Source organism: Copadichromis virginalis, linkage group LG9 (genome assembly GCF_057382275.1).
Source record: "Copadichromis virginalis isolate Kocher_CV1m ecotype Utaka linkage group LG9, C_Virginalis_male_GT1.1, whole genome shotgun sequence".
NCBI lineage: Eukaryota > Metazoa > Chordata > Actinopteri > Cichliformes > Cichlidae > Copadichromis > Copadichromis virginalis.
Window position 1 is genome coordinate 28,266,144 of NC_140626.1, and position 24,697 is coordinate 28,290,840.

Consider the following 24,697-nt stretch of genomic DNA (forward strand, 5'->3'; position numbering starts at 1 on the left):
TGAGTGTCCGTCCTTCGCAAAGCGGATATTAAATGTGCAAATTGCAATCAAATGTGTGTACACGAGTCGCTCTTGAACACGAGGGTTGTTTAGATGATGTGCTAGCGAGGGTGTGCGTCTTACCCACGTAGAGCTGGCTGAACAGCTCGAGCCGTGTGTGTCCCTGCGCGGGAGCAAGCCTGGATGTCCTGTACGTCTGGTCCAGCTGAAGGACAGCCTCTTTCACGTTACGCTCAGCCATTACACGGTGCCACTGGTCATCGTTGAGGGATGTAGCTGAATGCACAATCAGCTCCACTGGTCCATTTCCGACATCGAAGGAGAAGGAGACCACCTTAGGAGCTGCAGAAAGAAAAAATTCCAAAAAATTCACAGCTTTATAAAATCCAGCACCCTCTGTTCTGCTGTAGTTCACTTTGTAGGTAGATATGCATTAAATTTCTAATCTAATGGCTCATTTGTTTCAAGGCCACTCATTTGGCTTGTATAGATTTCAGCTTTGCATTACATGACTGCTCACAGCTTTTGCACAGGCCTAATATCACCAACCGCCAGGAACGGTTGGTTTTTTGTGACAAAGTCATATTGCTGCAGTTTCCCTGTTTTTTTAGACTTACTTTTGCTTGAGAGTTGGAAAGACGTGTCAGGAAAGGTGTGTGTGAAAAAAAAAGGAAGGGAAAGGTTCCATAGAAAGAAGACACAAAAAGAGCGAACAGTGCAAAACGGTCCTGTTTATCTACTAGATTAATTTTTCATTATCTTGAGCTGAGTTGATTTGATTGTGTGTGTCCATGAGACAGTAGGTTGTCATAAAGTTTTAGTGCTTTTCTGCAGTTTAATAGTCTAATTTATCTCAGTAGACCAAGAGGGGGCACCGGTTTACCTTTTATAGCCATGATCAGGTAAAACGTTCATTGATGCTTCTGAACCACCTTTGTGTGTGACTGACTTCAGTAAATTTCAGTTTTGGCTGTTTTGCATTGTGTGTCGCTGCCTGGTCCTGCTTTGAACCTGTCTGCAATGTTGCATCTGCACAATGATACTCTGTGAGTATGTGTGACTCCACAAGTCACACATAATAAACCTTATCACATACACATTTTTAAATAGAGGAGAATTGCAAAGTCTCTCTACCTTGTAAATAAAAGACAATGTGTTAACTAACTGAATGCCTCAGCAAAATGTTAAAGGACTCTTTTAGACTTGCTGCTGGAAAGATCATTCGGAATTGACGTATTAAAACCCAAATGGACTTTTCCTTAATGTTTGGAGACTGATGTATAAAAGCTTTATATCCTGGATGGTGGCATATGGTCGGTACTGGCACCAGTGTGCTGCAGCCCGAGTGGTGATAAATAGCTTGATATGTTACCATTCTATTATAGCTTCATTAGGCTCAGATATTAAGAGTGAATAAATTTATACTGTAGTCAATGGGGAAATGAGCTTACTTCTTTTCCTTTGTTTAATCAATGTCTCTGGCCCTTTTCTCCTTTTCATATTGCTTTCATCTAATTATCCTTTATCTTTCAGTGACTCTTCCATGGCCTTTGGTATCATTTCTACATTAAATCTATCCATTTCCATTTATTCCTTCCTGTCCTGCTTGTTTGTACCCTCCTTTTTCTTTTATGTTTCCCTTTGCTCGCTTGGTTCAAACTTTCCCTTCATCGGTGGTTTCTTTATGCTTCTGTTTATTCTCTTGCCTTTACAGACCCACCTGTGACTTTGGCCTCCCTTATATCATTTCTTCCTTCTTTCATTTTTCCTCGAACCCTTTCTTGCACACAATATTTAATGAAATGATCCAAGCAAAAGCCTGAATGTGCTGAGTACATTAACCTATCAGATGAATTTCATGAAAAAAATAGTGCTTCATCATTTAAACGCCAGCAATACACAAACACACCAACCTCAGCAAAGACACACACAAACAGAGACGCAGTATAAGGCCTCTGACAGCCTTTAGTATACTGAATTAATGATGTTTGTATGCACAGAACAGGTCCGCGGGGCAGGGAGGAGAGACATCAGTTATTTTAAATGGTGAAAGACGGCCAAACATACATCACAATACCCCAGCAGAAACAAAGCTTTAGTAATGCTGCAACAACAATGCTGAACGTCATATATGAGATGCGTGTGTGTGTTTGATAATTTGTGTGTTGTTTTAGTGGCACTGCAAACCAAGACGTATGCCCTACAACCTCCTGTCAACGGGCGCGAATAAAACTAAAGTGCCCTCAGAGCACAGAGCTCGCCTCATCTATTTGCATAGATGATGGATGTAACTAGTGTAAATGCTTGTGTGTGTGTAAATGTAATATTTGTGTTGTGTCCTTACACTTTGCACGTTGGCCTAAAAAAAGGACAAAAAAGCCACGCTTAGGTTTTTATTTTTGCTATTTGTTTTTCTATTAATCTTTTAATATGGAGGCCGAAAGAGCCGAGTTTTAAATTATGCGTCAGCACAGCACAACCAAATGATGATAAATAGTGAAAGCCACTGAACGTCTTTGTGTGAAAGATCACTGCTCGTGTGGGTGTGCTTGTGCGTTTGTCTAATGTGAGGTTCAATTTTGCTGTTCTTCATCTTTTTTTTTTGTCCAGAAGGCTGGCAGTGCATTATCTCTTCGATCGCTTTTCTGTTAGACTGGCAAACTCTTTGTTGTTGCTCTCATTTGCTTTGTTAGCCTTTGGCTCTGTGTTTTTTTCTTAACTTGAGGGTTCGTTGGAACGGGCTGGACCTTTTGTGTTTTTTGGGGGATGGAGGCTCGGTTTAAGTGCGAGCCAACCCTAAGTGGCATAGCAAACCTGCTGCTGTAGAGGCTGAAGCGAGATTTAAACTTCTTAAAGGCTGGGAAAAGAAAAAAGCAGTTTTTATCAGCAAAAGAAGGAAGTGCATGCAATACAAAGAATGCCGACAGCTTCTCAGCGTGCGCAGAGAACAGATATGGTGAGATTAAGATTAACTTTTGACTGAGCTCTGAAGAAGAGGCTGAAAAAATATTCTTACTCCTAAGTAGATATTGCTTTAACAAGTCTGACATGTGACAAAAGCGGCACGGCACACTCCTATACTCCATATGTAAACCGTAAATGACTAGTCTTCACAAGAAAAACAGACAACTTTACAGTTTTGGAAGGACATGTCTCCAGCTGGAAAGTACATTTCTTAGCTGCAGCCTTTAAAAATATAAAATTTGGCACAAAACATCCCACAAGTCAATTTTTTTCTAATAGGGATCTCTCCATCTGTTCTCAGTCTAGTTACGAGGTTACGATTCTGAATAAATCTCAAATGTGCCTATGCCTATTTCTTCCTATTAAGATTGGAAAATGAATAGAGTCCACCTCGCGTCTTTGAGCCTGCTGAGGTCACAGTAATGTGTGTTTTGTCCAAGGGTTTAAAGTGTGTATCACTGAGTGTTTATGTGCTTTGGGCTCCTGGAATGGCACAACCATGCTATTCCAGCTTAATGCTAGTCATTTCATGCCCTGACTGGATTGCAGCAGATAGAGTTTTTTTGCGCCAACGAAAGGGCAAAGATTATGTGTGTGTTTATGTGTGTGTGAGTGTGCATGCGAGTAATTTCTGGATTGTGTGTCTAAACGGGTGCTGTGGGGCAAAATGCAAGATGATAGCAAGAGAGAGGAGAGAGGAAATCGATGTGGGGGCATTCTGAAAGCCTCAGGAGACACAAGCACGCACACAAGCACACACACACACACACACACACTCTGCAACTGTGACAGACCACATATTTACTGTATCTGTGTGTGTCTGTGTGTGTGTATTATGAAGTACGCATTTGGAAAAAAACAAATACCAAACCCCTTGAGCATTTTTCAGCACTCAAATGTACAGAATAGTGTCAGCACATAGATTTTTTTTCTTTGTAGATGAGTATTTGTGTGTAAGAAAGAACTTGGATAGAAAAAAAGCTCACGGAGCTCTTAGACTGCAAACTAGCTGACATAATGTCATTCAGTGTAACGGCTTTAGACAGCACTTTGGCTCAAAATTCGACTTTGTGTCTATTCACTGGTTGGCATTTTGACACAAAATGGTGGGCCAGGTGCACCAGCAGGAAATGGTCAGCAAGCGCTTTTGACACCAAATGTTCAAATCCCTTTGAATCCCAATGAATCCCAATGAATGCAATTAGTCATCAATCGACCGCCATGCCGTGCCAGGAACCCGTTTCACAATGCAGCTTCGAGATTAAATAAAAGCCCTAGATTTTAAAACTCTTGATCAGAAAGGCACCACTGTGGCTGCGGGGAATTTAATTTGAGCCACTGAACATGATCACAGAAACCCGCTGCATGACACGTCAATCAAAGCTCTCAGAGCGGACTAAGAGTCTGTGAAATGAGGGTTGGGCAAAGCTGCCCCATTGATTGATGTTTTAAATGTTTATCTCTTCTTTGTCACAGTCTGTTTGTTCCAGCTTTAATGTTTGACAAAATGATATCTGTTTTCATATATGTACACACATGTACACACTGCTCAAAAAAATTAAAGGAAGGCTTTCATCAGATCCTAAGAAGAACACATCAGATCTCATTGGGGGGAAAAAATCATGCTGGATATGGATACTGATATAGACTGGCTAATGTGTTAGGAACAATGAAAACGATTGGGAGGCCAGTCCATTTAGCTAAAATGTCACTGCAGCAACTCAAAATGCTACTGGTTTCTATTGCCCTTATGTGGTTGTATGCATGCCTGACAATGTTGGTGCATACTCCTAATGAGACCACAGACGGTGTCCTGTAGGAACTCCTCCATGGTCTGGACCAGGGCATCACAGAACTCCTGGAGAATCTTAGGTACAACCTGACAGGTAGTATGCATTCTCAGCCTCCAGGAGCTGCCTACTCTCGCCACATGATGCCGGGCAATGTCGTGCATCAGGAGGAAGCCAGAACCCACTGCACCAGTGTAGTGTCTAACAGTGGGTCCAAGAATTTAATTCTGATAACTAATGGCAATCAGGGTGCCTTTGTTTAGCCTGCTGAGGTCTGTGTGTCCCTCCATGGATATGCCTCCCACGACCAACACTGATCCAAAACCAAACCAGTCATGATGAACAATGTTACAGGCAGCATAATGTTCTCCATAGCTTTTCCAGATTTTTGCATCTGTCACATGTGCTCAGCTGAACCTGCTCTGTTGTGTGAAAAACAAAGGGTGCCAGTGGTGGAGCTGCCAATTCTGATATTTTATGGCAAATGCCAGCCGGAGTCAGTGGTACTGGGCAGTGAGCATAAGGCCTACTAAAGGACAACCCGCCCTCAAGAAGTTTGTCTCTGATTGCTTGGTCAGAAACATTTACACCAATGGCCTGCTGGAGATCAATTTGCAGGGTTCTGGCAGTATTCATCATCCTTCTGCTTGCACAAAGGAGAAGATACCCATTCCTGCTAATGGGTTAAGGACCTTATACGGCCCTATACAGCTCTCTAGAGTAATTGTCTGTCTCCTGAAATCTTCTACATGGTCTTCACCCAATATTGGCTGAAAAGTTACAGCTACACTTCTGCTATACTTCTATAAAACTACTGCTAGCACAGAAAGCTCAGGACAAACAGTCTTGTATATTCGCCAAGGTTAGTGCTGGATCAAATTTTAACTTGATTGCTTGTTTTTTTCTGTATTATAACCAAGATTTAAAACTTTTTCCACTTTATCTTGTAATCCACAATAAAAGCCAGTGACAGAACTGATCTCTTGACCTGAATTTCCACCAGAGGAACCAGAATTTGTAATAAATTGAGCTTTGTTCAAACACAATTTGTCAAAAAGTTGCATCTTTTTCTTAGCAGTTCTGCAAGCATGAAAATAGGTTTTATTTAATCAATTAATTTATTTTAGTTTTTACTGTAAAAGATTTTATGATTGTTTTGGTTTTCTGGCCAGGCTTTTGTTCCACTGCAGAGAACAATATTCAGGGCATATGAAACATCTGCACTGTTCTGTTATGTCAGCAGCTTAATATGCTGAATTTGCCCAGCATGTCACAATGTGCAGGGGGAACATTTACCACTACACTAAACTTTCTTGTAATTTTTTTTTAAGCAGACTTAACGGATAGCTGTTCAGGCTTCTTGAAGGACAATTAAAGCTCTTCTTTGGATGTTGGCTTCTTTTTGTTTATTTTCTGTAAAAATGATCACTCACTGCCTCACTAACATTGAGGTCTGGGCTCTGGAGGACCAATTCAGAACTAATGTGTTGCATTCTATGTTTTTTTTTCTATCAAGCAGTGGCAGTGTGTTTAGGCTCAATGACATACTGAAAAATGAAGCTGTTGCCAACCTGAAAAGACTTTTCTGCATTCATAATTGCATGAATTTTGGCTTAATCCCCTACAGCACAAGTTGAAATGGCTGAAATTGTTAGGATGCCTGGGTCGTCGACCCAGGGTTTTGAGTTTATTATATTATTTATGATTTCTAGTCTTTGGTTTCTTTGTTAGAGTTCTGTCTTATGGTTTATGTCTCTGTGCCTGCCCTGGTCCCACGTCTCTGTTCCCTCTGTTGTAGTGCCTGCCTGTGAGTCTGTGTCTGTAAGTTCAGTCTGTGTTATGTTTCCTGTTTTACTTTGAAAGTCCTTGTCTCGTGTAATTGCGTCTGGTTGTGCTTCCTTTGTGTCGTTAGGCCTGATTTTCCCCAGCTGTGTTTCCCTCCTGTTACTCATTCCCTGATTGCTCCCTCTGTGTATTTGAGCCCTGTGTTTCTCTGTGTCCGTGTTGTGATCTACCGTTTACTATGCTGTGTGCTTGCCTGAGTTTGGTTTTTGGGGTCTCAGTTTTGTTACCTTTTTTGAGTTCACGTCTGTCTCCGGAGTCTGCACTTTGGGTTCTTTTTCTGCCTGACCACAGCCGTCACATAACAGAAATGAAGCCCCAAACCATCACACTGTGTTTTACACGTGGTTGTACCTCAGAGAGAGGTACACCTAACTGTTGTACCTATTTGTTAAGGACATAACTGTTCATCTGGCATAGATAGTTCTTTTCAGGCCTGCCACTTCATCTTTTCTCTTCCATTTCTTCAGTCTCATCACATTTTCAGTACAAGCTACACACCATGCTGAGATGTGCCAAGTTTTTGGATTATAGCTTTTTGGGAATCACCTTGTTGTTACAAAAATACTATTTTATGCCTGTCAAACTGTGTTATCTTTGCCAATTTTTATAGATCCAACTAAAGAAATGGGAACAAATTATGTTTTGTTTTGTTGTTTTTTTTCCTGCAACAGGCTGCTAGTAACAAAAGACAGGACAGAATTTAAAATTGGTTTTCTGTTAAGTTGTCTGTTGTTTGTAGACACAACAATGGTTCAGCCTTAAGGTTAGGGGCTTTTTTGTGCTTGAAGAATTCACTGGCCAGTCTTAAGTGATTTAACTAACAAAAAATATTTTGCTGAAAATTATCATTTACAAGGACTGGACTGAAAATGAGTGAAAAAACAGCCAGCCAAGAAAACTTTTGAAAGCCCTTCAGGCAGCATGGTGGCACAGAGGCATCATGGTGGCACCCCGATTAGCACAGTTGAGTCACAGCAAGAAGGTCCTGAGTTTGATTCCACCACCTGGCCTTTCTGTGTGGAGTTTGCATGTTCTCCCCATGTTTACGTGGGTTCTCCCTGCATACTCTGGCTTCCTCCCACAGTCCAAAGACATGCAGTTAGTAGGGTTAGATTAACTGGTAATTCTAAATTGCCCGTAGGTGTGAATGGTTTACTCTCTCTAAGTTTTAGCCCTGTGACAGACTGGCAACCTGTCCAGGGTATACCCTGCCTCTCGCCTTATGGTAGCTTGGATAGGCTCCAGCCCCCCCGCGACCCTGACAAATATAAGCGGAAGAGAATGGATGGATGAAAACCTTTGAAAGACCTTCAGAAAGCATCGAGAACTATGGCTCAAGACCACCTGAAAAACAAGAAAGTCTGGCTTTGAAGCAAAATATAACGAATGTTGACTCAGAACTTTTGCACAGTATCACAGATCTCAAATTCTTAAGCTTTTGATTTCACCCTCCAACTTTATAACAGCTAAAAATGTGTGTGTGTTTTATTTTAACACACCACATATATGACTGTGTGTGTTTGTGAATGGATTCTAAAACATGAGAAAGTCATACTTACACTCTCATAACACACACATATATATAGGGCCTTGAGGGTGGGCACGTTAACGGCGTCCAGTGGACGGTCTGTGTACTCAAACCTACCTCTGGCGCTGGTGCCCACCTCCCAATTTTAAATCCATGTAGACATTGAGGGTTCTTGGGAGTGGCCGTGCTAACACCTGCTGCTCTCTGGCAGCAGCACCATGCTCTCCCTTGTTTTAAATGCACTTTAGAACAACACGCAGCAACACTACACATGAGCGGGAGGAGGGAGGTATGGGGTCTTCACACATCCCCGTTCTCTGCTAGCCATTGGGGCGGGGGGGCTGGGAGGAGATGTTAGCTGTTCGATTGGCCTCCCTGCTGCTGCGGAGCCTGGGACGGTCTGCTTGCCTCCACCCCGGGGGGAAGGGTAACATCTCTTGGGTCTGGGTTCTGTTTCCCCTTCTGGGGGCGAGGGTACCTGGACCCGGGGTATAGAGTATGTTTGGGGAGTGTGATTGTGTGTACATGTCCATTTATGTCAATCCTTACATTGGGTGAGTGCTGAGTGTTTGTATATGTGTGCATGAGGGTGGGAATGCATGTTTGTGTCTGTGTGTGCCTGTTTGTCTGTGTCTATATGTCAGGTCGGATCTTAGACTCCACCTCTCTGGGAACTCCCAGGCCCTCCAAGGCCTATCTCCCCTCACCACACTCCCTGCCGGTGACTGATGCCCTTAGGGGTCGGTGCATTGGTGGTTCTTGGTGTCCGGGGCTGGGCACTCAGGTATGTACCGGCTCACTCCCAGTGGCTACCTGGCGGGGCCTGGTGCCTGTTGCTCGGTCAGGCCTCCTCCGGGGTGCGGGGGGCCCTCGGGCCTCCGGCCTCTGGGCCTGCTGCTCTGTTCACTCTGGCACAGCTGGCTGCCGGCAGAGCCGGCGGGCACGCCGGTGCAGCCCCCTCTAGCTTCTGCTCGGTGGCTACTGGGTGACGCCTCATAATGGACATAATTATTGCACACACCAATTACCTTAAATAAATGATTGCTCTCTCATGCAATCACACAAAGCGTGTGCTGTAATCAGGCAGGTAAATGACTGTTGCTCGAGTGTGCGCCTGCATTAGCCTTTGTGCCTATGTGTGTGTGTGTGCGTGACAGGTTACACCCGACATTATCAGACGGACTGCTGGAATAAATCTCACACTAGGGTAGAGAAAAAGGCAGGGTAAGAGAGGGAAAAAGTGAGATAAAGACAGAGGAATGGCTCTTGTGCACACACCGAATCATTCAAAACAATCTTACATTTGAGCTCCAAGCGAATGAAGTCAGTGTTGCCCAAGTTTTCCAGAAAGACGCCATAGGCCGCGCTTGTCTTGAAATAGAAGGAGATGTCAGCGCTGGTCTCACCATGAAAGGTGGCAAAGTGCAGGTAGGATGATGGAGTCGTGAACGATGCTGCATTCCAGTAGTTATCTGTGGAAAAAAGGATAAGAAAAGAAAAATCAAAACTCCGAACCAAGCCATTCCACATATCTGCAACACCTGCTCCATTAGCACTGTACCAAACATCATATTCCATCCTCATCTGATAAGCTGTTGAATAAATCCACGGTAGAAATTACTTCATTTCAAATAGAGCCATTTTCATTTTGTTCAGGAGCAATCAATCTATTCTGGATAGAATATTGTTATATAGTTATGTCATGTCTATTGGTTAATGTGGCTCATTTTGATATTTCCTCAATAAAAAAAAAATTCTTAACTCAAAAGTCTATTTCTGCAAGTTTTGGACAGAAAGTAGACAGTAATTTCCTGCATGTTTAATCACATGCAGCAGAAAGTTGATCATATCAAAACAGCAGAAAGAGACAAGTTTGTATCTCCAAAACGAGAAGCTGAAAAGGGCAACAAGGGTACATGGACAAAATGTGGGATTTTTGATAACTTCACTAATGACTTTTGAATGAAGGGAGAGCAGGGCCAGCTAATGAAGACAAAGTAGCAGCACGCTAAACAGCTGCTGATGAATTATCAGACTGTGGTTGATGAAGTGACTTCTCTCCTGTCTTCCCTCCTCTCACCGTGTCTCTGTCTTGCTCCTATCACTCAAGAAGGATGAAGAGTATTATTGGGGGGAGAGAAGAAGAAGAAGGAGGAGGGGGAGCAGTCGGAGTAGAAGAGGAGTGGAGAAGACAGCTGAGAAGTGGAAATCAGACAGGCATAGGTCAGAGAATGGAATATTGAAGAGGAGATGGAAAAATAGGACAGGGCCCGGTGTGGGGGGGGCATATGAGGGGCAAGTGGAGGAAGTGAAGGCTAATGTGTTATCAGCGGTGTGATATCTCTTTTATGCCTCAGAGGATTGGCCTAAGACCCTTCACTCTAACCTGGGGAAATAGGAACAGCTGTGCACAGGAGAGAAACATGACAACATGCACCTGAGTATGGCTGCTACTGATGATTAATTTAACTCTTATTCTAATCTGACACTGTCTACCTCTGAGTCTTAAAGACTGTAAAAATACTGATCCCAAGATGACACCTTCAATGAAAAAAGACAAGACTGCACTCTTTAGATAAATTAACAGTTCCATTAACGATTTACAGTTGCCAAATTGTCAGCTTGTACCCATTTTAAGAGTCCAAGTGCATTCCCACTGTGTTTTTTGTGTCACCTATGTATGCACCAACACCCGTGCATCTTTTTGCGTCCGTGTCTGTCTCCTGGACCAGTGTGATAAGCATCCTCCCAGTGACAGGGCTGAGGTTCTCCCTTTTTCCTCTCTGCCTTACATTCTGTCACCAGGGGCAAGGGTAGATAGCAGCGAAGCACACACATGCACACGCCCATTCCCCCACATACACAGACAACCACCCACTGATGCTGTCGTTGCAATTATTGCGTTTGAAGTTGGGTTATGGTTCACTTCTCCATGGGAGGCACAGCCAATTACTGAACAGGGTTAATTCAGGACTAAACAGGGGGATTCCTGCAGAGGCAAAGGAAACAAATAACATCGTGTTTACTGTGATGCTGAGTCATACATGAAAGACTCAAGGGCTGCAGAAGTGATTAAAAAAAATATACGATCACTGAGAATCTATAGGAAATCTATAGGAAATTAAAAGTGGAGCAGATTGATACACCGATACATAAAAATTACCTTCATTTTCTTTTGTGTGCGTTACATCAATAAAAAACAACCCTTAAAGTACAAACACACACACATAAAATAACCCCAACACAAATACACAGATAACATGAAAGTTTCATGCCCTCTGATATTTATTGGTATGCGCTGAATGAGACCACGAGAGCTTCGAGCAAGAGAGTAAAAAAGAAGACTTGCAACGATACAGGAGCAAGAAGGACACTGGGATAAAGAAATACAGCTTGGAGACAACTTTTCTTTTTGAAGGAGGGAGAGGAAACAGCAGGAAAAGAGAGAAGTGGGAGGTTGGAGAAATTGTTCAAAAGGGATCCAAAGCGTGAGAACCAACAGAAGACCGGGGAAAAAAAATTAGGCGGTTGACAGAGTGTCGGAGAGAAAACAGTGTTAGAGGAATAAAGACAGAAGCCAAAGCATAAACCTCGGATTGCCCTTGTGCCAGATTCACAGATGCAACTGGTTGGCTAGGCAGTATGGCACATTTATCACTCCCATATTGAAATGTTTATCAAACAACTGCTTCACAAACTGATCCAGCAAATAAATGTCTTTTCTGACTAAGACATGGCAAACACTAGGCTATCCATCCGTAATGCCTGATATGCGATGTTTGAAGGCAGGGCCACATGTTTATTGATCAAGGTTCTGTCAAGGGAGTTTTATATGAGCGGCCATATGCCACAGCAAACAGGACAACACCGGCGGGCTCAGACAGACGGGTCAGTCGTGTGTCAACTCTTGTCTGCAATCATCCGTTTTTCTTTTATGCACTGTGTGTAGAAAACCTACAGCAAGACCTGAATCAATGAATAGTGAAGGGTGCTTCCAAGATAGGCTATTTTCAAATGAAATCTGAAGAGGTTTTCTTGACAAGAGTTTTTTTTTTTTTCTGTTTAATTGGCACTCAAGGTAATACCAAAGAAGAAATTCTCATCGTGTTCTCTCTTCTTTTCCTAGATGCCCTTGGTCATACTGTCTGGTGTATTGTGGGTCTTAGTCAAGATTATCTCAGATATACTTTAAGTTAATTTGTAGCCACTGGCCTTCTCCCTTCTGTGTTTGCTTGTGACCTCGCATTCTGGTGTGGCTAATATTAAAACACAATTAAAAAAACCTCGCCATGAAAACAAGAAAAGAGGACTACATATAGGACGTAAAATATTGGTGAAAAACAGCAGCATGTCCATGATGAGATGAGAACCATCATCTTTAGCAGCCTGTAGAAATCCACATCCCCTCTGTGCCCACCAGCCACATACTGATCAAGGATATTCCAGTGCAGGGATGTCAAACTCATTTCACATCACGGGCAACATACAGCCCACTTTGATCCTATGTGGGCCGGACTAGTGAATCTCCCCTCTAACTATACATGTAATCAATGAGATATCTTAATATAAGAAAAAGAAGCACAATTTCCACAGTACATCTCACTTTTTGTACATAATAAATACATGCTGTTGTAAATGAAAGAAATCTGTCAGCATGACTCTTTGGGCTTACATCGTAACAAGTAAATGTATAAAATACAGAAATTTACAACTTAATTATTTAGTGTAATATGAGTGGACATGGGAGAGGTTATTATCACTCGTAAAAGCTGTAAAACGTTTGAAAATACAGTTAAAAGTAAAACCTTTGTGTCCGGGTCTTATATTTGACACTCCTGTTCTAGTGCCTTTGAATTTTTTTTGTCAATTAATTAAAATCAGGTAAACTTTCAGATAATCATCACAGATAAAATTTTGATGATTTTGGCTTATATACAGCTCTTAGTTTTAAATGCGATAGTGAAAGATCAACTACAAGAAAAGGATTTGCAGTACAGATTTTTCTAACTTCTTGTCTGGTTATGTTTTATTTTTTATACTAAATTCTTGGTTGGGGTTACTTTAACAAGATGTGGCATGGAAGTGACCACTTTGTGGTAGTGCAGAGGTGTTGTTGAAGCCCAGGTTGTTTAGTAGTGGTCTTCAGCTCATCATACTCGGGTATTTCTAGTTCGCCTCTTGTGAATCACCCACAGTTTCTCTGTATTTTTCAGGTCAGGCGAGTTGGCTGGCCATTCAAGCGCAGTAATGATACGGTTAGCAAACCATTTGGCAGCAGTTTTGGCTCTGTGAGCAGGTGCTAAGCTAAGTTTGTCAGCAGATGGAAGCAGGAAGTGCTCTCCTGGTTGATGTTGCATTGACTTTGGACTCACAAAAAACAGAACAAATCACCCGGCACCAACAGCAGCAGATGACATGGCATCCCGGATCATCATGGAACCTTCATGCTGGACCTCAAACACACTAGATTTTATGCCTCCTTACTCTTCTCCCAGACTCCAGAACCCATCTCAATCCTCTCAAGGCTGCATTCATTCCTGTTGCTTGTGCAACTTTGACACAGCACTCTGTGAACAGCCAGTGTTTTGAGCAAAAACCCTGTGTTTTGAAGGTTGTCAGGAGAGATCTGCAGTGTTCCCCATGATTGTAGTTACACTTCTTTAACTGTCATACACAAAGTGAAAATAAAATACTGAGATTGAGCTTTAAGCCATAACCATCAAATTAAAAAAAGAAGAAGTTTTTATAATTCATTTTACATGTGAGAAATACAGAATTATAAAAACTTTAATTTAGATAAAAATTTGTGATGTACTACACAACACGATTCAATCTGATGTCTGGCTTTGTAACTTTTATGCTCTGAGTTATAAAATAATTGACACATTCACTGACGGTCAGTTATGTAATCAGGTGATGTAAAAATCTTTGTTGGTAAAAATGTTGTGTTTGAGGCAGATGGTGGAGATTCTACTCAATTCAACCAATTACAAGTAGTTTTGGTGACTAACAGGTCCCAGAGGTTGAGTGTGCCATACCCCCAATCTCTGCTTGACCAGTTTCAATCATAAGGCGGTTGTGCAGGTCACCTGGTGGGAGTCAACCTGTCTCTGTACAATCGGGGTCCACAAGAACTATTTTGGAGTTAATTCACCATCCTGTAGTAGCTGTGTCTATCTAGGCAATGATGTTCTGTACAATATTATGTAAGCTGTACCATAATTTAATTAAAGACAGAAAGAGTTTTATTCTTCATAGAAGGGCTAGTGCTTGAGACAAAGTTTTGGGTGTGAGTCTAGTTTGCTGCTCAGCCTAATTTATGGACAGGGAGAAGCAGAATGAAAAATTCTGTTTCAAATCTAAATTCTGGCTGGACTGACTGTAAGTAGTGAATATGAATTTCTGTGTAGACGGCTACAGATTTCAAACAGACAGCAAAAGATCTATGATTTTTGCGATAACAGTTAATCACTGTATTATCACAATCAGGTCTCATATAATCGCCAAATTGACCCTTTTCAATTGGTAACAATGGAAAACTGATAGCAGTATTTTTGCTCTTTTGACAAAACAAGTCACCTGGAGGTCGGCAGCTGACTGTGCACGGTTGCACACCCGGTCTCCATCTTTGAAGCAACCATTTCAAAATCAACAGGGCTGCAAGTTTTGCAGTTTTGGTCATGCCAACGCCTCCAACCACTGTTTTCCATAGTGTGAGAGGAGCACAAACCACTGATTCTGGTTTTGGATTAGTGTGTGTGTAGCTTGTGACATTTAAACTAACAACACATCTTCTTTTTTGCTCTATTTGATATAGACACACTGAGGAAAAGACAGGAAAGCGGGGGAAGACATGCAGGTTGGACTCGAACCTGGGCCGGCCGCTCTCAGCCGTATGACATGTGGTCACCTGCTCAGCGCACTGAGCCAGATCGGCACCAAAGTGTGTGTCTTCTTGACTTATATTCGTATTAAAGAGGAACTGAGATCTGTCTGTAGGCTAAACTGTTGCTCAACATTTTCTGTTTGCATCTAATGAAACGGTTTCCCATTTAGTACGTTCATGTTGTGCACTTTGATCTATATGAAGTCTTTATCTGAAATAGATAAAAGCAGCAGTTGACCTCTACGTTAGCCCGCATGGAGAACCGTAAAAAAAAAAAATCAAAGTTCACTGAGCTGTAGATGCTGACTTGATATGAGATGCAGCATAAGGTGAAGTTTGGGTCTGGAAGCCAACTAGATGATTCATCTGTCTGTGCTTGACCAGATGGGTTATATGCCAATACCAACAGATGGTAAGGATGACTGACTGCCCCGTCTCAGGTCATTAACGCGTACACTTTCAGGCACACACACACACAATCACGCATATAAAATGCAGTACATGTACATACTCATTAGAAATACAAATAATGTACACTCACTGCTGGAGGGCAAAGCAGACAACACAGATGACAGCGCACCGCTGCAGTAACAGCTGGGCCTCACACGTGTCCTGCTGTATGTGTGAACACGGTGATGCTTTTCCACTGTAAATTCGTAACATTTAGGATTTCAGTACGGTGGCCCTGAGAGGCCAAACAGACTGCCATTTAAGAAAACACCAGCAATAAGAAAAACGATGCAAAAGCACACAAAACACTATGGAAATAGGAAAAACGACAACTGAAATAGGAAAAAAGAGAGTTCCAAAAGCACAAGGATAGTGTTTCTGGGGAGACAATAACCCGACAGACCAGCTGCAGGAACCAAAATATGCTAACAATTGCGCTGGGAGACACTTAAAAGAAGTGGAGGCTCTATCGGTTTTGTGAGGAAAGAAAAGATGAGAGGTAAGTGTGTTAGCCTAACAATGAGCCTAAAAATTCATCATCAGTATTATATGAATCATGATAAAACACAACTAGCATGTTTTGGGTTCCTGCAACTGGTCCGTCGGGTTATTGTCTCCCCAGAAACACTTCCCTTGTGCTTTTTGAAATCTCTTTTTTTTCCTATTTCTGTGTTTTTTCCCCTTGTTTTAAGATGCAGTCCGTTTGGCCCCTCAGGGCCACCGTATTTCAGGGTACAAGCACCTATTCCTCAAGTTCTCAGAGCAAACTCATAGTTTGCCATCTAATTTAACTTTTCCACTTGCTACTTATTGCGACATATACTTCAGGTAAAGCTGTTGAGAGATTTTTCATTAAAGGACTAAGAATAGGCTCATTTAACAAGGAAAGCAAAGCCACCTATCTTCGAAGGTCACACTTCTGAGTTGTCCCTAAGGGCACGTCTAAGATATTAATGTTTAAAACACTTGAACCTATATACAGCTCTGCAGAATGTTAAAGAGTGGCACACCAAGCATATATCTCTTCATCGCTCATTTTTTTCTCTCCCATTTCCACTGAGACCTGTATTTCATCTCATTTGTATAATTGAGCCGTCTGTGGCACGCAATTTTATGGTCTATGTGCTGTATATTCATGCTAAATGTAGCATTTGAATCTTCAGGTAATTAGTTTGTGTCTGTCATTTGAGACCTGCAAAGCCTTTGTCAGTCTCACTCTGTAATTAAGTTTTTTGTCATACATTTTCAGCATAAACTTTCAGTGCTCAGAGGTATATAAATGGCGAAGCAGTCTGGAGGGAGGTTGAAAAAAGAATAATTTCATTCTTTGTTTTCTTCCAAATAACGTCCATAAATCATCATTCCAATGTTGTTTGTAAATTTGCTAAAACCAGAAATACAAAAAGAATTCTAATGGCAGTGCTTTGGGTGCAAGAGTCGACAAAGCTGGACAAAAAGCTGTAATTCTTTAATGCCTCCTAGGCTTCTTCAGGTTTACCTCATCTTTTAATGAGAGACCAGAGAACAGATAACATTCTTGCCAAAAGCTCCGTCACACTTGAGGATAACTAAGATGGCAGCCTCCTTGCAAATAGGAAAATTGGTGATTGCATTGAAATTTAGTGCGCGACACCCTCGACCTCCTGATGATTGGCAGGAGGCAACCTGTCTTCAAACCCTGTGGTTCGACTAACACTGAGTAATCGGTCTCAGACATATTGGTGAAGGTTTGCATCACTAATTTAGAAATGCCGACAAATTCCCAGCATGTTGCAATCTGATTGAGTCAGTGTCTCTTTGCATCTCAGCAGGTTTCCAACTTGTTACATTCTGGTTATATTTCTATATAAAAGCAAAGGTTAAACTGGTATCCTGCAGAAAGTGTGGAGAAATTTCTGAATTTCTGCCAATATTTGTATGAAATCACGGGATGTTTAAGGTTATCATTTATTTGATCAAGACAGCAACAAACTTTACATAAAATTTTACTGTGCATTGATATACAGGGGTTTGCTGCCAAAGTAATAACGGAGAATGAAAGTACAGAATATCCCAGCAGTAAAGTGTAGACATTAAGTCCATAAGTTGTGTATGAACCTTCAATAACATTTTTCTGTTGAGCTTAAGTTATGGACAAGGAGAGGCAGAATGAGAATGCTTTGGAGCCTGGAATGGGGAGGCGTATATAAAATCATACAATCTGAATAAAACAAAGTTCAAAGTGCTGACTGGGACGAATAATGTTATTTGCAATGAACTGAGAAAGCAGTTAGGCCCCTTCACTTTTTCTCAATATACTGGGCTGTGAAATGGTTTTTAATGGCTGTAAATTTTATTAAAAATTTAAAAAGTGCACCCTGCTTTGGCACTCAAAATTGTCTGCCTGATGGAAACACATGAACAGATATTTCACTCAGTTTCAAACGTTGATTGGCCTCAGTTACCGATGCCTTGGCACACGAACAGTGAAGAATGGTGACGAAGCCCTTAATTAATTTTGAACTATAATAGTGTGTGTGTGTGTGTGTAAGCTTTCATTTGTGGTCAGTCAAGAGGCCAAGCGTGTCTCACAGCAGGTGCGTGAGATCATAACAGCAGAATACATATGCTGCTGTGCTTCACTTGCTATCTTTTATTTTAATTTCCATCTATTAAAATGTCCAAACCCTTTTAACATCAATAAATGGAACTAATTTCTCTCTGTCTCCCTGTGACTGTATAGGCTGCCATTAAACTAGCCGTGGAAATGGGCTTCATTAATGCCAGAGCTAACACACACACACAAGCAGAGAGAGAGAGAGAGAGAGAGACAAAGTCCACTCTAACTTGCTCCTGTGCGTACCACAAAAAAAAAGAGAAGAAACAAACGCACACACAAAAGTGTGTCTTTGTGCTTCCACACAGACACACAAGTACCTCCTTGCTAAAACTTTTCCTGACTGCTCAAGACATTAGTCATTTGCCTATGAAAACCCATTATATGGCAGCCAATCATCATTGCTCTTACTGAGACATAGCTCCATGCACAGTATGAGAAGCATCAATCATATGCGCGGGACCTATTCACGTGTGAAATTTTTAATATACATTTAATATGCCTTAATGGGCCAATGTATAATGTATGCTCCATGTTCCAGTGTCTTGGCCGGCACTATGGCAAACATACCTCAAAGTCATCTTCATTGTAAAGGTTGTTAATTTGGTCACTCAATATAAAAGAAGATGTCTCACTTTGTCTTGCGCCCACAAAGACACATGCGGTGATAACAAGGAAGACAAAGAAATACTGCGCCGTCCAAGTGACAGAAGAATCCATCTTTATTAATTGTGTTTGCCACACTTTCAGACCCCCACACACAAACAGATGTGATGTCATGGGTCATTAAATCATGGTTTGTTTGTATGTTGGCAGCTCGGCGATGAAGGGACATTAGTGATGTTAGTTGTTGATGAAGGGACCATAATGGGTGTGACACCAGGGAGAAAGAAGGGCAGGTGTTCTGTCATGTTCTGCACCCTCGACAGAACCAGGCCACTTCCTGTCTGCCGGAGGACGGGCTGTTAGAGATAAAAATGACAGCGAAATATCCAGTGCGTGATGTTTAACTGTGGCATACTTGATATCTGTGGTATACTTGGCTAAATTCCTTTGTAGTTTTAAATCCTGCACTATCTCTAAAGCACAGCCCGCTGAGATAGCATAGCTCCATTCTTTTATTTCCTTTAGTTTGAAAAATGAGCAGTCAATAGAGAGTTTATGAAGAATTATTAGTGCAATGATTATGCCGTCTTGCACTATAGATTAAATCCATTTTTACTTTTCCTCTCTAAAGGATATTATTTGCCCCAAAACCACTTTGGTGCTTTGTTACATTACAGCACAGATACCAATATTAGTTTCCTTTCTTAGTATGTTAATGTATTTTTCCTTAGGCGACAGAAAAAAAAAAAAGGGAAGTTGGAAGTGACAGAAGCAATCTCTCAGATATAACATAATTGAGGAGGAGATTGCAAAGAAAAGCGTCTGGACTTCTTTAAGTTGCTTGAAAAGGTTTCACCTCTCATCCGAGAGTCTTCTTCAGTTCTAAGGTCAAATGGTGGAGAGTCCCAGATTTAAACCCCGTGGGAGTTTCCCCCCACAGAGGGACAAAAGGACCCCCTGATGATCCTCTAATCGCCTGAGCCAAGGTGTGAAACTGGGTGTGGGTCCCCATCAGCCAGAGTTTCGGGTGTGTTCATTGTGAAACCTGGCCCCACCTTATCATGCGAATTCCTGAGATCAGATGGCCCAGGATGTGAGTGGGTGTTAAGGCGTCTGGGGAGGGAACTCAAAACTGGATTATAGATGGCAGACAGTTGGTGTCGTAAACCACCGCCTCTGTTCAAAGATGGTCGCTCACAGTGGACATAGATGGCTTCTTTCACTCTTTCAAACCATCTGTCCTCTCTGTCCAAAATGTGAACATTGGCATCCTGGAAAGAGTGTCCTTTATCTTTAAGATGCAGATGGACTGCTGAGTCTTGTCCTGTGGAGGTGGCTCTTCTGTGTTGTGCCATGCGCTTGTGAAGTGGCTGTTTGGTCTCTCCAATGTAGAGGTCTGGGCATTCCTCGCTGCACTGTACAGCATACACCACATTGTTAAGTTTGTGTTTTGGAGTTTTGTCTTTCGGGTGAACCAGTTTTTGTCTGAGCGTGTTGCTGGGTCTGAAATACACTGGGATGTCGTGCTTGGAGAAAACTCTCCTGAATTTTTCTGATACATCGGCTACATAGGGGATGACAATGTTGTTGTGTCTGCCATTGTCATTCCCTATGTAGCATGATAAGGTGGGGCCAGGTTTCACAATGAGCTCACCCGAAACCCTGGCTGATTGGGACCCACACCCATTTTCACATCTTGGCTCAGGCGATTAGAGGATCATCAGGGGGTCCTTTTGTCCCTCTGTGGGGGGATACTCCCACTAGGTTTAAATCTGGGACTCCCCACCATTTGACCTTAGAACTGAAGAAGCTTCTCGGATGAGAGGTGAAACGTCTTCAAGCAACTTAAAGAAGTCCAGACACTTTTCTTTGCAAGCTCCTTTGACTACGATGACCTGGATGACTGAGAACCTTCACAGACATAATTGAGGAGTTCATTCTGTTTTGAATTGCTCAGTGGATAATACATTTAGAAAAGTGGAATGAAATTAAGGTTGCTTTTAAACTCGTATATTGGTTCATTTGTTCTGCGTTAAAGATAAAAAGATGCGCTTGCTTTTTACAGTTTTCTGCTTCATGTTCAGGTCACAATACAGACCTGGGCCATATTAAGCAAACAAAATTACTCCTTGGGTTCATCCAAAAAGGTTGTACATGGGGCCACCAAACTGTTTTAGTGGTACACATGTGACAGATTGTAGGATATACTTTTAAAGTTGCTTTAACCTGTCAACAGGTGCTGCTGCTCTTGCAAGCTGCTTTGGAACCACTTTTCCTTTCATGAAGTACCCAGCCTTATCAAAGTCAAGTGCTCTACTTGTGTTTGGGTCTTGATGCCTAACACACAGCTATGCACATGGAAGCCTGGGGGAATCTCAGAACAAAGGTACATAGCCCCCAAAAATGTGAATAATGCAAAAAAAATTTAGTATCATATTACAGTATGATGGTTTGAATCAAATTTATTTAGCATTTTATTTAGGCCAGTATCACAAACCGGTCACACCATTTGTGAAATAAGGCAGTGGCAGATCTCAACAAGCTGACAAGAAGAGCCTGCTGGCTCGCAGGGATCATGGTGGCTAAAGCCACTGAATATCCTCTCATAATGACAGCTAAGCCTTAATGTAGTGAAAGCTTACACCATTAGAATACCATTTCCATTATCCATTTAACTTTTCTAAGTTTATCTTGAAGCCCACTGTGTTACAGAACCTCTGAATTTACAGAGTAAACAGCTGCATCACAGCTATACCGCGCAGTTGATCCGTGCTGATCTGACAGAAACTCGGTACACACTACAGGAGTCACATATCGCAGGTAAGATGCGGACAAAGTGAACTGGCCCAGGTTGCATGAAACGGGAAGTGGTCAATATCATAGTTCTGCACAATATGTGTGTATCTTCCAACTGACCCAAAGTCCCAATGAGAGCAGTGCGCCAACACTGATTAGAAGCACAGACAGGAAGAGAAACAGCAAGGATTAAAGTGCCTCTCAGTTTGTGTGTTTGTGTGTAGGTGTGAGTGTTCTGCTAGATCTGACACCTGATGTTTACCTGAGCAACAACCTAAACTACCGGGAGTTGACTGAAGGGAATAAAAGGATGAGTGCTTAGATGAAAAAGCTTTGAACGGAGTTCAGATGCATTTATCTCACCACACACATAGACATTAGCACAAAATGCGAGTGCGTTCACGCACAAAAACACACATATGCAGAGGCAGATAAAGAAAGATTCCAAAATAGAAAGACAATCAAGATAAAACAACAGGTTCTGTGAATGATTTGCACACTGCGAGAATAAGCAATGTGCTATTTTCAGACTCAAGTGCAAACCCAGAATGACAATGTGCTCAATTGTACTCTGCTATGCATGAAGTGTTTTCTCTTGCTCTCTCTGAAGATAGTTTTTAATTAAGACCTTATTCAAACCATCAGCAGCAAACAGTCAAAAAAGGGTTTGGTACTTTGCAAAAGTTTGACTGACAATGGATGTATTGTACAGTCAAAGACACACTGATAATGCTTAATTTCCACTGGGGTTCAGGATGAAGAAATGGCAAATATTTCTTCCACATGAGGAAGCCAAAGATAGTGATGAACAAAGTGCCCTTCCTGTCATACTGATTTTTGATGTTTGTGTGAGTTACCATTCGTTTAATTTGTTATGGTTAAATAAAGCTCCCTATATACTGTGTGACTGCACCACACTGTCACTTTTTTTTTTTTGCTTGCTTTTAGGTGACTGCATAAACCCATTACTGACCCCTCGAGTTTCTTTCAGGTCCTATCAGCCTTAAACAAATATAGCTGTTGTGCTGAACTGCAGCTCCAGTGAATTGCACACATTGCACCTGCCACTTAAAAAAGCCAATTCAGGTAGTAATTTAACCGTGACTGTATAAAGGTAGCCAGCTATCAATCTAAGTTTCCTGGCACTTTGCTCGCTACTACTACACAAACCTTTCACTTTTCCTCTCTTTCATAACGTAAGTGAATACATCAACAGTGATGACGGCGGCTGCCACTGGCTGGCTTTTTATGAGTCATTTCCACCTATTACAGAAATTGCCACAACAAAGGCGGGATTGAGAAAGGCTGTAGGCCACAGGGCATACCTTAAAAATGTTGCTCCAAATTGTGTCAATCACCTGCCACTTCACCAGTTGCTACAGGAAAATGCAATTCTTTGAAAGCTAATTCATTCATACTTGTTTGAATTTAAATGTTTCAATCTGGTTTCAGGCCGATTCAGCGGAAAAGACAAGGACAAGCGATCTTATTTGTTTTGGGTTGTTTCGTTCCATTCACCAGGCAATATCGGCACTACCCGCTTTATCCCTGTGTTGACGTTTCTATTACGGTTCACCTGACATAACAGTGCAATCTGTATCTTTCATTAGACAATCTTCATCTGCTAATATCATGTACAGCCTGGTGGCATTTGTTGTAAGCACAATGGGATCTCTATAATTTGAATATGTATCTATTCCAGTGTAAGTTCTGCTGGAGTACCATTAACTGTCTATCTAAAAATGTCATACTGCTTAACATCAAATAAAGAAACAAGCACACAAACTCTTCAGAAGTTACATACAGTGTCAAAAGAGGAATTGATTCAACCTTTCGTGAGCCCTTCACAAATGTTATGCAGCCATTCTTCAGCAACCAGCTGTGAATTTTTGAGAAAATAAAATCCCTTCCTTTCCGCAGTCGACCTGGAGATGGTCATTATTGCTCATATTTCTTTTTCATTTAGTCTGCTGCAACAGCCGTCCTTGTGCTTCACTCAAAGGCCCATTTTAACCCTGCGGTGAATCCAAAAAGCTCACGCCTGCTTTCCCCATCCTGTGTAGGCTCCTCTTGAGTTTAAAGTTCATTTTACAACCATACAGATGACTCACACCGTGTGATTTAGCTCCTGGATACTCTATTGACCTTTTAGTTTCTCTTTAATCAGAGTACACCTCTGTGCCTCTCTACGGAGCCCTGCTGTCTGTTCCAAAATACTGTGGATTAGCCTGAAATTACCTACATTGCTGCTAAAAACTTAATCACGCTGTTTTCTGAATATAATAGCGCAGCCTTCTTCAATATAAATCAGTAACAAATATTAAACTAAATAAAAAGTTGACTAACACCACTTGTTGGCTGCCATATGTTGGATAAGAGCTGTAATAATTATTTCCTTTATCAATTATTTGGAAAATGAATTTTCTTTTTTTACCCCTATAAATGTAGTTTATGGGGAGAAAAAATTATTTACTTATTTCCAATTAATTTTCGGTGTATCTGCTTATCTGTACTCATTAACTGAACTTTCAACACCTTGAAGCCCCCCAGTGCCTCGCACACAGTCCATTCAACCACTTTTATGTCAGCAGTTATGACTTTGATTTTTGGACCAAGTAAATACTCATTCGTGATGTTGGAATCGTTTTCCAGCTGTCTGTCACTCACATGAGTAAAGCCAGCTGTTTTGGCGCCATCCACGTGCTCCACACCAAAGTACATTAATTGTATTTTAAATGACACAACACTTACTGTCTCCTTGACAACGAAGTGGTCCAACAGTTAGCTTGGCCTCAGAGCCTGACCTGTTGGTGTCGCCCACCACGACCTGGCTGACTGGCAGATGTTCTTGATAGACCAGGAGACCAGAATCTTCTCTCCTATAGGATGATTTGGGAAAGAATTATAGAGGTTAAGGAATTATGGTCTTTTCACCTTACTATATCTTTTGCTGTGAAAGAAACATTTTTCTATTCAGTTCAATTTAGAGTTTATTAAGAGCACAATAAAAACAAACAAACAATGAAATAACTGCGGAAATATCTGCCAGACACTATTCACAAATGTGTCAATATGATTTTCCATAAAAAATTCCTTAGCGTTGAGGTGACACATCTCAGGTAAGTGATTTTGAGTATGAAATGAAGAAGGGAAAGCTAAATATAAAAAGAAATCGATTCAGAAAAACATCAGATAGGGTAAATTGTATAAAGTACATAATAATCTCACAAAGGTAT

At 41.5% G+C, this 24,697-nt stretch overlaps 1 protein-coding gene across 2 annotated transcripts in view; it reads right to left on the bottom strand.

Moving 5' to 3' along the window:
* cntnap2a (contactin associated protein 2a) overlaps positions 1 to 24,697 on the bottom strand; it is a 403,255-nt gene that overhangs the window by 39,445 nt on the left and 339,113 nt on the right. For both annotated transcript variants that reach the window (XM_085468615.1, XM_085468614.1), the window contains exons 17-19: positions 24,213 to 24,340; positions 9,429 to 9,599; positions 124 to 342 (exon numbers count right to left, since the gene is read on the bottom strand). In XM_085468615.1, coding sequence (XP_085324741.1) covers positions 124 to 342; positions 9,429 to 9,599; positions 24,213 to 24,340 — 518 coding nt within the window. The remainder of the gene's footprint in view (positions 1 to 123; positions 343 to 9,428; positions 9,600 to 24,212; positions 24,341 to 24,697) is intronic.